Genomic DNA, 13,513 nt, shown 5'->3' with positions numbered 1-13,513 from the left:
CTGATTGGCTAACGTCTTTCATGTCGTCATTTCCTTGAGGCTGCTCGTCCACTTCCGGAAGAGACGGAAGACAACAGTGGAAATTCACGGCTTAAAACGTTAAACTTCAAAATAGGAAAATAGAAACAGACATTGTCATTTGAGTAGTTTGACAACTAAAGACCTAAACTGTCGACATGGTGAGTGACACTTCAATGATTCTGTCTAACGTTGACGATACATTTATATAAAAACAAACCGTACTTGGAGCAGTTTAGCTAGCCAGCGGCTAACAACAACAAGCTGCCCTGTCATGATGGGATTGGATCCCTGCGTTCATGTAGCCAAAGAGTTAACTTTCATGGTATAAGTTGACGTAAAGGCTATCAGATTAACATGTTTGTTTTATAAAGGATTTGGTTTGTCCCACAGTTTTCGTTCCACGTGTTCGACCACCCGTTGTCCCGGGGCTTTCAGAACCGCTTCTCCACTCAGTACCGATGCTACTCGGTGTCCATGCTGGCCGGTCCCAACGACCGCTCAGACGTGGAGAAAGGAGGCAAAAGTAAGTATTATTGACACAAAATATGTCCTTGTACTTGCTGTAAATAAAATAAACAGAATAATAATAAGAATGTGTAATACATAGCGAGGTATTTTCTAATAAACGGCTTGTTTTTCAGTCATAATGCCACCTTCAGCTCTCGACCAGCTCAGTAAGTGGAAAATAAAATCAAACACCTTTTCACCATAAAAGTCCTGTAGAAACCTTCCACGAGTCTCACCTTTCTGCTCCTTTTCCTTGAACAGGCAGGCTTAACATCACCTATCCAATGCTGTTCAAGCTGACCAACAAGAACTCAGACAGAATGACACACTGTGGCGTACTGGAGTTTGTGGCAGACGAGGGAATCTGCTACCTGCCACACTGGGTGAGAGGAACAGGATAAGTGTCAATAACGGAATTGTTCTCTGCTACTGATTAAATGCACTCTGTTCACTTTGGATGTCATTTTAAGCTCCTATGCTAAATGCTGAATTAAATGTGAACGATGTGACCTTGGTGAAAGCAACCTCTTTTTCCTGTTTCGAGAAGCCATCACCTCACGCCAACTTTGACTACACTTCTGACCTTGCCTCTTGCCTTAACCACACCTTTGTCTACCAGACATTCATACAAATAAATAAATACATATCTATCATAAGACTATACATCAGGAAAGCTGATGATTTGCTTTATTTTGTTTGTTACAGATGATGCAGAATCTTCTACTAGAAGAAGGAGGTCTGGTCCAAGTGGAAAGCGTTAACCTGATGGTGGCCACCTACTCAAAGTTCCAGCCACAGAGCCCTGATTTCCTGGACATTACAAACCCCAAGGCAGTGTAAGAAATATCTGTTATGAACGTTAAATTGGCTTTTTTTCTCTCTTTATATGTTTAACTATAAAGATTAACTAAGTTGTCACTTTATTACAGACTGGAGAATGCTTTGAGAAACTTTGCCTGCTTGACAACTGGTGACGTTGTCGCTATCAACTACAATGAAAAGGTGAATTAGCTTGAAAAGTAGTATTGGACTAATATGTGAATGTTTTTGTCTATATTACTTTCTACCTTATATCTCTGCTAATGTAATCGGTTTATTGTTTCAGATCTATGAGCTGCGAGTCATGGAGACTAAGCCAGATAAAGCAGTGTCCATCATCGAGTGCGATATGAACGTAAGATTCATAATACAATCGAAGACCACAGTGAATGATTCAGTTTATTCCTCCAGTTTAAATGTGTTTCCACCCTGTTTCTCAGGTGGATTTTGATGCTCCTTTGGGTTACAAAGAGCCTGAGCGACGACCTCAGCACCAGGAGGAACCAACAGTAAGGACCAAAGCCTGAAAGTACCTGTACAATTTACTCTGAACAAATTGATTAAATTCAATTCTTCACAGGAGGAGGAAGCAGATCCCACTAGTTACGCTGACATGGATCTGGGATTTAGAGTGAGTAAATGGTGCAGTAGGTTAGAGACAAATAAATGTCCTTATCACATCTGATAACCGTAATAACTAAAGCTAATGTTATACCTTCTCATCGGTTTCCTTTCCTCAGGCTTTTACCGGCAATGGCAATCGCTTGGATGGAAAATTAAAAGGGATAGAGCCCAGCCCTGTACCTCTTGACCCAAGTGACATCAAAAGGTGATGTTCAGTGTTCTCTACATTAGGAAATGAAGTGTCTAAAAATGCAATATTGTAACATAATGGTAACTTCGTGATGAGAACTGCAAAATGTTTGAGTGTTAAAGTGGAGATGTCTTTTGTTTGCCAACCGGGATGTTGGTGAAGCCCTGGTTAGCTCAACAAAAAGTCAACAGGATTTTGTCGTTGGAGCCTTCCACCCTGTGTGCAGAACCTTTTGTTGCCCTGTTTAATGCTCATTCTGCAACACATCACTGAGCAGTGAACCACTCTACAAGCCTTCAGTGTAAATAACTAACTAGCTCTAAACCTTCATCTCACAGAGGCATTCCTAACTACGATTACAAAGTTGGCAGAATCACCTTCATCAGAAACTCAAGGCCTCTGCCCAGGAAAGCTTTCGATGAGGTAAGAAACGCGATGGATATCATCATATGTTTTTACATATTTAACTTGGCTCTATTTGCAATATTTCAGCATTACTTTCTTCACGCTCTTTTCTACCAAACTAGTTTTCTTCATAGCATTTCATCTAAACAATTTGTGTGATTTATTCTATTTATTTGAATTGAATTCTCTGAATACATGATTTTCTCTATTTTTCCTTCAAGGAGGATGAAATGAACAGATTCATCGCCTTCTCTGGAGAAGGACAGTCACTACGCAAAAAGGGAAGAAAGCCTTGAAGGAGCCCACGTGGAGAGACTGGCTAGCATGCAGAGACTCGCAATATACATTGTCCCCCTAAACAGCAAAGTAAAAAACTGAACTTCAGATCCATGTGGTTTTTCACTCTTTGTCACTTTGAAATGGTGTTGCTGTTGAGTTGGGATTTGATGTTATTAAAGGTCTGACAGTAACATGTTGCTCAACAAAAGCTGAGCTCCTTATAATGCTGTCTGGAGTTTGTGAAATAAATAAAAAATAATTATATCACCACACCACCAACACAAAGAATACCTTGTGAAGTATAATTGTGATATGAGAGTATTTCCCCCCTTTTATTTACTTTAAATATGCTGCTATCCAGATTTGCATTCTTTTGATAAAAATGGAAGCAATGATAGCTAAATTCTTTGGTTTTTAACATCATTTTATGATTGGGTTTTTTAGTAATAGGCCTGATTTTCATTTTTTCATCCTGTTTCCCTTGGTTTATTTATAGACAAATAAAGAACTGTGTTTGAAATGAATGAATTGTCCCTTAAGGTTATTTTTGTAGTATGACAAGGAAATTAAATGAAACTGATATGATTTGCTTTAAAATAATCCATCACAATTGTTACTATGATTATGGGATGTTTAGTTAGTAATCAGTAATGTTACTAGTATTAATCACTCGTGTTGTTTCATTATGTTTTCAAGAGTGTTTTGTAGCTTTAAGTTGAAGCTTATAGCTGTTGAACTGTATTCTTGGGCTTTTATTGTGAAACAAAATCGAACCGGAAGTATATATTCTGTATTTGCTAGCCCAGCTAGCAATGGATCGACCTGCAAAAGCAGCGTGGAGGGTAATTTATCAAATATTATCTTTGAAATATGGGCCTTGAATGAATGTCTTAATTTATTTTATCCTGCCTTGTTCTGACTAGTTCTGATAATGAGTGAAAAGTGCCAACAACGATCCAAATACCTAGCAAGGTGATTAGCTGTCGTTGCTAAATTGCCAAGTAACCTTAGCTAGCTACCAGCGCCATATAGATAGTCTATATGGCGCTGCTAGCTACCAATAACATGTAAGTCAGTGAGAAGTGGGGGTTTAGCAGAAACTCAGGTATTTATTATTTGCTTATTTTAAAATTGCTTTGAGAATACATTTGGAAAACTTCAACTATGTTTGTTATACTATATTTGCCATTGAGCAAACTGGTTCGTCTAAATTAAACATAAGTGACCTGATTTAGCTTCAGGATGTTTATTTTTCTTTATACTAAGTAAACGTTTCAAAAATAAAGTCAGTGGATGAGTAATTAATTCCAATATCTATGATATTAAATAATTGCGTAGTTTTTTTAAAGTCAAATGTATTTATTTCCTGGAGTTTGATATTCAGAATGACCTGGTTCTTAAAGTTTTAGAAATATCATATTTTCAATAATTTGAATGACATTTCATAAGTTTACTTTTCTTCAGGTAAATCATTTTCATGCTCACATTTTGCATCCATTTAACATGAGCTTGTCAAGTGTAACCAGAAAAAGTGATGCAGTCACACACCTGAGACTGATAGTAATGTGTCAAGTTGGCTGGATGATGATCACTGCTTTTTTCTGTTGGTACAGCCGCCCCGAGCCTGTGATAACTACTGGGAGGAATTCAAACATTGTGTAAGCTGGGGTAATGGTTTTCACCACTATTACACCTACGGTACCGTTCCATCCTGCCAGCAGTGGAAAAATGACTACAATGACTGCAGAGAGTGGGAGGAACGCAGAAGTGTCGAGGCTAAGGTACAGCTGCAGGAGGTCACATTTTAAAAGTCCTAAACCTATAAGACAAGGATAAACTATTGCCATTCTACATAATCAAAACAAACTTTTTACACAGTCCAGGCTGTCGGAAATAACTCTTGGAAAAATAAATCTTCAAATGAAAATCAGCCTTTGAATAAATAATATATGTGTATTGCAGGAAGCCTTGCTGAAGAGTGAGCGGGACAGAGTGGCAGAGCAGGGAAACTTTACCCCAGTGTGGGAACTGAGGAAAGTACCCCCCGGAGACTGGCACCTGCCCCTGAACCAGTAAAAGCCTCAGGACTCCTGAACTGTACCTATCAACCTCCTGTCTCGGTCCCATGGCAACCAAGTTCCATGAAGATTTGATATTCTTGTCACCGGAAAAAATCATTTCGAACCACGTGCCGGAGAGACTGTTCATCGCTCTACTGTCTCAGTAGATGCTGCTGTATGGAAACAGATGTGTCAACAGCAGCCTCTCATGGTCAATTGTGATAAGTGTCCATTCAACTAGATAATAACCGGTCTCTGCTAAATCAGTGTTGGGATGTTCCTGTCATTAGTACTACATTTTCCAAAGCTTGTTTTAACTGAATCACAAAGGCTGACTGCACTAACAGACCCACCATTAAGACATTTAAAAATTAGTCGCCTTGTTTTCAGGTTTAGAAAAGTGTAAGGAAAAAAGGTGAGTTACGGGTCTAATTATGCTATGGATACATTCACAAGATTTAATATATTCCATCCAAGTTAAGAATGACCTGGGTAATGACGCTGCTCTATAGTGTACTAACACTTTTGATGGCATCTGACCGGAGAGTTGGCCCTAGTTACCCTACCAACACTTCTCAAAAGCACTGTATTCTTTTACTTGCTGTAGATACTCCTCCATAATGAACACATTATATACTGTACGAAATGTATGTATTATTGACTTCAGCTTTTTCTGTCCAACCCATATGGAGTTTAGCATTAGCAGTTTTCTACCATGTGTATTTGGTTATAGTTTTATCATGAAAAGACACAAACTGCTGAAAATTATTCTGAACAAATTGGATCAATAAAAAACATTTTTACTTTATTTCTTCTTCAGTTTTGTTTTATACATAAATATGAATGTGAGAAATAAATCTATGCATCATTTTCGTGAATGCTGTTGCATTTTATACAGACCTTTAAAAAAACACTGGAGACTACAATTCAAGAAAAAGAAGAAAAATAATTGTCCTTCAGACCATCATATGCTTTTTGAATCATTTAAATTGTGTAGAAACATACATGACAATTGACCCGGGCAAACAGCTGTTTCCAGTCCATCACTGTGTGTAAACTTTAGTGATGTTGTTGTACTTCCCATCAGGAGCTTCGTACTCTTTAATTGGTGGGGTGTGGACAGGGCCTTCATGAGTAAAGGGAAATAAAAGAGTGTCTGGCTTCAGCGATGCGTGGTACAGCTCCTCAGACTCCAGCTTCAGCTCCTCCAGTGCCTCCGTCTGCGCTTTTAGAGCGAGTTCAACAGCCTGCATTTCAGCCATGTTCTGCTCCTGCGCCACCAAACAGAGAAGAGCACAAATATAACTCACTTACTTTATATGATGGAGGTCAGACACGCAATTATCTGTAAAAGCTTAAGTGTTGAGGTGTTGAAGGTAAGTGGTGACCTGTTTGTATCGACACCACTCCTTCAACAGCAAGGCTCGACGCTCACTCTCTTCAAATAACAGGTTTACTGCAGAGCGCTCCCTTTGGAAGAGAAGAGAAAACTCAAACTTATAACACATCAAAGTCAGCAAGCTAGGTAAAGCAAAATGGATGATACATACAAAGTTATTCCATCTGAATGCAATAATGTACTAAGACCAAGAATGTGGAGGGCATTGTCTTGTTTTATTCCGATTGTTGAAAGAATTCCATAAAAATGGTTGATGACAGTACTATGGACCACAGTGCAATGAGCTGTACCTTGTTTCATCCAAGCATGAGACTGGAGTGACGAGGTCCTCTACGGGGATAAGCTCCGGGGGAACCTTCTCCAGCCTCTTCACTCTTTTTTTCAGCCGATCTCTCTGTAACTGCTCGCTCATTGGGGACACTTTCTTCTTCTTTTTAGGCTCCGCTCTTAAACACAATGCATAGCTCTATGTCAGCATAGTCAATCACTATATATAAATACTATGATACTGTGATAAGTATTGTTATATTGTTCAGAGTTTTCAAAATGAATCAACAAATGCTATATCGATATCATTTACTGTTCTACATTTAGGTTGGACACATATCTGTGACTTTATCGCTAGCATTTGGCTCATATCATAGACTTTTTTACTGGGAAATTAGAACACATCTTAACCGTAAGATGTGGTTTAATAATTATCAAACCCCTGGTCAATTAACATGTAAGGGGATACTGACCCTCCACCCCCAGCCCTCTGTGCATAGTGATAAGATGTGGTGCACAGAAATTCAGAAACTAACCAGTGAGGAAACTATGCTGGTTACTGGTTTTTCTGTGACATTACATTTGTTGAATTGTAGTTGAAATAATTATTCTAATAATAAATGATTTGATCGAAAGAAAATCAGTTAACAATTTTAACAACTGTGTATTGTGAAGCAACGTCATCATATCCTGGTTGCAGCCTCTCAAATGTAAAGATAGCTTTGTTTCTTTGCTTTTCACCATTTTGCACCATTGAAACATATGTATTTGGGCAAAATTAAGACATGACTTTGGATTTTGGAAACTAGTTGTTAACATCAACTCTGGCTAAAATGACAATAATATAGTGACTGTAAAAACAATACAACGTTAAAAGTAGAGTTTGGCACATATAATATAAGACTGGCAAGACCTGTAAATACGCTTTTGAATGCAGGATCTGTCTTATGTTCTGGTAGTAGCCTTTTCCCACACAACTTGCAATGAATTAAATGACCAAATAACAGATGGACATACAGTGAACCTCGGACTTTTGATCTTACCTTAGAGAAGCAGATGTCTTCAGTGTCATCACAGAAGCAAACCAAGGAGTCCGTACAGCATGGTGATGTTCTCCCAACATGAAGCTGAAAAGCAACACACAACACAGAATACAGGTCAAAAAAGACTAAATCATTGACCCCAATAGATTAATATAGGGGAATAACCTTAGCTGAGTTAGCTCCAGGTAGCTAGCGCCCAGTCAGCTGCTTAAATCTTACTTTACAAACACTCACCTTGACGAAGCGGTCTGTCGGGATAACACCCTGCAGAGACTGCGCGACAAACACATAGACATTTTTCCACCTTGCGTTGTTTCAGTTTAAACTCAATTTCGGGGTCAAAAATGTTCACATGTAGTGTCTTCTGCTGTCCTCCCTGCGTACGTGACGTGATGACGTTGACTAAAAGTCACGATCGCACGGAGGCACATTCGAGTGTTTTGAAAGCACAGAAAACTAAATAAAATTAGTTACATATAGAACACTTTGAAAATACCATAAGGAAATGAAAGTTATGCAAGACATAACATTACCTCAATTAATTCATAATGTTTAAGTTCGACGTTATATGTAACGTTTTTGGCGAATCTTATTTGACGAGTGCCAAGTTCGCTGCCCCACTATTTAGGGGAAAGGTCCAAAGGTCGCTCTGCAGTGTTGTATTCTGCACGGACTGATATTCATTCGGTGCAGAGAAAGAATATATCAGCCCACGAGTTTTATCCTGACACTGCTGGCTTGTTGATTCTGCATCATGGCTCTTCTACGAGGTAAACAAATACTTTTTTGAGGTCTATAGAAAGCAAATAAAAGCAGGAATGCATGCAGATGGACTTTAAGAAAGGGCTAACGTCACTTTTTTAAAGAAACCTTTATGTAGCAGTGTAGATTTTAATAGTTTCCTGAGAAGAATGTCGTCACGTGAAAGTCGATATAATGTCATTGGAAATGTGAAAGAGGATGGTTAAAGTGTATAGTCTGATCACAGCGTTAACTACAAAATAGGTGAAAGGTGACAAGATGGTGTCAAGTTCATAACCATGTGTTTATCGCCAGCATCCCCAAATACCTCCTATATAAGTGCAATTCATATTTATCATATTTACCGTTTAGCAATTTATTGTTACCTTCTTTATCAACCTACTAATAGTGTTCATGGTCATCAATAATGACAATAGCCACACACAAAGTAGTGAGGAGGACAGGGTACGACTCAGCCAACTGTCCGCCTGTTCTCTGTATAAATCAATGGTACACACATCAAGAAAATATCTTAATATGCCCTTTTGTAGCTATTTAATAGCAACTTGACAGGCTGAGAGTTGTTTTTGCTGACCTCTAGTGTTTCCCCCCTCATATTACTACAGTGAATGGTGAAGTGTACTCGAGGGTGTGACATTACACAATGATCATAAACTAAATAGCATATCAACAAATAAAATAAACAGCACTATCATGCCCTTTAGCTACTACCACTAATGTTTTGTTTATTACTAAACATTTTATCATCAAAGCAATTTACGGACTCAAAATGCAATTCTGGTTGAGATAAAGTAAACTAACCAAGGTAAAGAAATTGATGCATTAAGACAACTTTACATTTCTTTTTTGAGGGGTTTGGGCAAGTTGAAAAATACTTAAGGACAGTAGTCTTAGTAGTGTCTCCAAACAGTATGTCTTTCCAAAGAAGGCACCACAATTGTTTTGAACTTGTCCGTTAAAATCATCACGGTTTTATGGTCTTATTGATTTTGATGCAGCAAATTAATTAATGTGCATTTAATCTGATTTGATTACAAATATATATATATATATAATACTCAATCATCCCTGAACATTAATCGTTTGGATCTGAGAGATATTACTGAAAAAGAGCTGGATACCTTGATTATTTGCTCCCCCTTTCTCTCCAGTCCATCTCAATCCTTGGTGTTAGATGCCCTCTTGTATAGTATCTTTATTTTCTGCTCCTCAATGCACTGGCAGTGTTGACCATCTCTGCATGAAGAACCACTAAGCTCTCCCTGACGCTGTGATCTGGCTCTGGGTCACTGGTGGTTGTATTGTTGTTGTCGCTGTACTAAAATACTCTCTTTGCAGGTGTATTTATTGTGGGGGCCAAGCGCACTCCGTTCGGTGCCTATGGTGGCGTGCTGAAGGATCACAGTGCGACAGACTTGGCTGAGCACGCAGCTAAAGCCGCCCTCGCTGCAGGGGGCGTGGCACCAGAACTTGTAAACAGTGTCATCGTGGGAAATGTCATGCAGGTACTTAAAAACCAACAAATATCATATCAAAACTAACATCACATGAAAATGTTATCATGCTCATTTGATACCTAATTGGTTCTCACCTTTTCATTCCCCCCCCCATTTCAGAGCTCAGCTGATGCAGCCTACATTGCACGTCATGTGGGTCTGAGGTGTGGGGTGCCCATCCCAGTGCCTGCTCTCACTGTGAACAGACTGTGTGGATCTGGTTTCCAGTCAATCATCAACGGTACTCAAGTAAGAACTCAAATATAACGCTGGCAGATATCCAAATGTAGAATAAACTGTAGTAATGTACACTAATGTACTATGTGTAAAAGCACATATATAAATCAATTGCACATTTTTGGCCTTATCTTTGTCTTGCTGACCAAAAGCCCCGGTGTGTTTGTAGGAGATTTGCCTCAGGGAGTCAGAGGTGGTCCTGTGCGGAGGCTCAGAGAGTATGAGTCAGGCCCCGTACGCTGTGCGCAACATACGATTTGGTACAAAGTTTGGATTCGATCTCAAGGTTTGTGATCGGTTGATTTTGTCTACTTTGTAAAAACCAAAACACTTGACACATATAGCTTGTTATTCAAACACCAGAAGCTTATGAGGCAGTGATCAAAATAAACTATTCTCCTTTGTCTGACAGCTAGAGGACACCTTGTGGGCGGGTCTGACTGATCTGCATATCAAAATCCCAATGGGCATCACAGCCGAAAACCTGGCAGAGAAATACCAGATCACACGAGAAGAAGTTGACAACTATGCATACCAGTCACAACAAAGGTGGAAGGCTGGTAAGACGGGTTTCTTTAAAGAAAAATCCATCTTTTAAATATTTGTACGGTCTGCAAACCTTACACATGGTAACATCCAAACATGTTTCTTTTGAGAAGACAGGCTTTTGTTTTTAACTTCTCTGCTCATTGTTTATGGTTCAAGTGTGATTTTTGTTTTTGTTCACAGCTCATGAGGCGGGTTACTACACAGCAGAAATTGCTCCCATTGATGTGAAAGCTAGGAAGGGAAAGGTGTCCATGGCTCAGGATGAACACCCTCGTCCACAGACAACACTTGAACAGATGGCCAAACTGACTCCCGTCTTCAAGAAGGGAGGGACTGTAACCGCTGCCAACGCTTCGGTGAGTTTACGCCTATACAGTCTGTAGTTTACTCTTATGCTGTTGACTCCTATTCAAGATCTGGGGTGCATTTATTTTCTGTTTAACTTCGAACTAAAAATTATTCTTAAATGTCATTTCAAACGGTTTAAAGCTAAAAACAACCATTTATTTGTTAAGGAGTTAGTGCCATTTAGTTGTATTTGAAGTCAAACATATTTTAACTACTGTTACTCATACCATGGGAGTAGCTTACTGTTACTACATCTAACACTCTTGGTGTCCAGGGTGTATCTGATGGTGCTGCTGCTGTGGTGATTGCAAGTGAAGATGCACTAAAGGAACACAAGCTCACTCCACTGGCCAGGATTGTGTCCTATCATGTGTCAGGCTGTGACCCAAGCATTATGGGAATTGGTACGTAACACCTCTGTCATTGAGATGTAATTCAAGCCCTTTTTAATTAAATGAATAACTAAATCAATGGTTGTGGTATTTCACATTGGTTTAAGTATCTCTGTTTTCTTTTAAAACATCTTAGGTCCCGTTCCAGCAATCACAGAAGCTCTTAAAAAAGCCGGCCTGACTCTCAATGACATGGATCTTGTGGAGGTTTGTTTTTAGCAACACATTTCATCAGTAGTAAAATAATTACTCAGTCTTGACATATGTAAAAGCACCAATACAGTAATCTAAGAAAATCCATTATTACAAGTTAAAGTGCTGCACTAGTTTAGAACTATGAAAGTACAGAAGTATTATAAGCAAATTATACTTCAAGTACTCTCTCCCAAAGAGATGTGTATCCTGTCACAGATGTATTATTTTATTTAGCCTTATCAGATTGTTAATAATAATTCACTAAAGTTGCTTTGGTGCAGCTGATAATGTCTCTTAGATCTTTAAAGGTGCTCAGAGTAGACACTGCTTTTTTGTAAGGAGTCACAAGCCAAAAACATTTTTAAAAAACAATTAAATCTTTCACAATTTGTTGGAATTTTAGGTTTATTATATGTTTGAATAAACAAGAATCCAACTCAATGATTAAAGGTAAATAAAGGAAATACTAAATTAATGTAACTTCAAATTGTACTTGAGTTATAATAATAGTTGCTTTCCAAAACTGCCTTTTTTTTATATGTAGTTTTGATTGATTTTGTTTCGCACAGGTGAACGAGGCTTTTGGCGCTCAGTACCTGGCTGTTGCTAAGGCTCTCGGACTGGATCCAGCAAAAACCAACGTTAACGGTGGAGCTATTGCCATTGGGCATCCTCTTGGTGCCTCTGGAGCACGTATCACTGCCCACCTGGTTCATGAGCTCAGGTAATTTTATCGTTTGATTAAATGAATGTACATTATATCAGGCGAAGGTTGCACATTAAGGAGCATTGAATATTGAACTTTGTTGTTCCTACAGGCGACGAGGAGGCAAGTACGCTGTTGGTTCTGCCTGCATCGGTGGAGGTCAAGGCATCGCCATCATCCTGGAAAAGTACTGAACGAAGCAGCTGCCAGTATCAGAGCAATGCTGTAGAAGAATGTCTTTTACCACCGTCCACTCAAATATAATAAAACACAGTTGACACATGCTTAAAATAAATCAAACATAAAATCTTACATTAGATACTGTGAAATGGCAAATGTTAACATGAGGCACTGCTGCTCAGCTTTTACCCTGGAACACAAAGATCAACATTCTTTTTTTATTTTGCTAAGCATTATAACTCCTTACGTTCTATTCATACAAAAACAATATCATAAATGTTTCAGTCCATTGTTGCCTTAGAAGCTATGTGAAGATGAAGAACAAACTCATGTTTCTGTGATTGTATTACCAGACTGCAAGAGACTGTTTGTGTGTGTAAATGTGTCACAGAGCTAGATCACATTCACAAGTGTAGCATATTATTAACTCCATAAAGAACAGTCTGTATTGGGTTACAGTAAGGACTCTGAATTCTGGTGTTTGCCTTTATTACGTTTGCTATCTCCATTATCAGGGACCAGATGTTCCAGTAAATATGTCTGACCTGCGAGGGCTCCAGCAGAAACTGATTTTGTATGTCTGTGTCAAAGATTCTCAATAAATAACATTTTCAAAAACTAAAGTTGAATTGTGTTTTTAAGTGTTATTTTCTAGATGAGCAGGGATTAACATGAGACAAACAGAAAAAATGTTTTTTCTTGCAATACACAAGCTTCAAATTAATTATGAAAAACTGAACACATATACCCATGGAGAAATAATTACTGAGTGGTTTTTGATATCAGACATGTAGGCTTTCTAATTGTAGTGACTTACTCATAAATACAAAGAAGCTTGAAATGTTTTTTTAAAGTAGTCAAAAGTCTGGAATTTAGATGTTACTTATAGCAAGTACAGTTTGAAAAAACAAATAACTGAAAACATAACTTGTGCTTCAGACTATGTTTTTTTTAAGGCTCTGCTCTTAGAATTGTTTTTGGATCACATAATAAATAAATAACCATACTCCTACAGCTAATAATCTCCGATATCA

General features: G+C 38.4%; 4 protein-coding genes across 4 annotated transcripts; 3 read left to right on the top strand and 1 right to left on the bottom strand.

Annotated features, from left to right (window-relative positions):
- Window positions 1–13: 13 nt before the first annotated feature.
- Window positions 14–3,369, top strand: ufd1l (ubiquitin recognition factor in ER associated degradation 1). The gene is made up of 12 exons (XM_034237492.1): window positions 14–179; window positions 412–544; window positions 663–695; window positions 790–911; window positions 1,234–1,364; window positions 1,458–1,530; window positions 1,634–1,702; window positions 1,788–1,856; window positions 1,928–1,978; window positions 2,088–2,176; window positions 2,500–2,584; window positions 2,788–3,369. Exons 1-12 carry the CDS (start codon window positions 177–179, stop codon window positions 2,860–2,862), a joined length of 933 nt encoding a protein of 310 aa, XP_034093383.1. The 5' UTR covers window positions 14–176; the 3' UTR covers window positions 2,863–3,369.
- A 213-nt stretch (window positions 3,370–3,582) lies between these two features.
- Window positions 3,583–5,713, top strand: cunh22orf39 (chromosome unknown C22orf39 homolog). The gene is made up of 3 exons (XM_034237506.1): window positions 3,583–3,687; window positions 4,459–4,626; window positions 4,808–5,713. Exons 1-3 carry the CDS (start codon window positions 3,658–3,660, stop codon window positions 4,919–4,921), a joined length of 312 nt encoding a protein of 103 aa, XP_034093397.1. The 5' UTR covers window positions 3,583–3,657; the 3' UTR covers window positions 4,922–5,713.
- mrpl40 (mitochondrial ribosomal protein L40) lies at window positions 5,689–8,006 on the bottom strand. The gene is made up of 5 exons (XM_034237499.1): window positions 7,849–8,006; window positions 7,615–7,698; window positions 6,595–6,750; window positions 6,294–6,375; window positions 5,689–6,176 (listed from the first exon to the last, which is right to left on the bottom strand). Exons 1-5 carry the CDS (start codon window positions 7,908–7,910, stop codon window positions 5,949–5,951), a joined length of 612 nt encoding a protein of 203 aa, XP_034093390.1. The 5' UTR covers window positions 7,911–8,006; the 3' UTR covers window positions 5,689–5,948.
- A 229-nt stretch (window positions 8,007–8,235) lies between these two features.
- On the top strand, window positions 8,236–13,102 carry acaa2 (acetyl-CoA acyltransferase 2). Its single transcript, XM_034237433.1, has 10 exons — window positions 8,236–8,384; window positions 9,715–9,881; window positions 9,993–10,121; window positions 10,279–10,395; window positions 10,522–10,669; window positions 10,839–11,014; window positions 11,281–11,410; window positions 11,535–11,605; window positions 12,163–12,317; window positions 12,412–13,102. The coding sequence occupies exons 1-10, from the start codon at window positions 8,369–8,371 to the stop codon at window positions 12,491–12,493; spliced, it is 1,191 nt and encodes a 396-aa protein (XP_034093324.1). The 5' UTR covers window positions 8,236–8,368; the 3' UTR covers window positions 12,494–13,102.
- The last annotated feature ends 411 nt before the right edge of the window (window positions 13,103–13,513 follow it).

Source organism: Gymnodraco acuticeps, unplaced genomic scaffold (genome assembly GCF_902827175.1).
Source record: "Gymnodraco acuticeps unplaced genomic scaffold, fGymAcu1.1, whole genome shotgun sequence".
Taxonomy (NCBI): domain Eukaryota; kingdom Metazoa; phylum Chordata; class Actinopteri; order Perciformes; family Bathydraconidae; genus Gymnodraco; species Gymnodraco acuticeps.
This window is presented reverse-complemented; position numbering and strand designations above follow the sequence as displayed.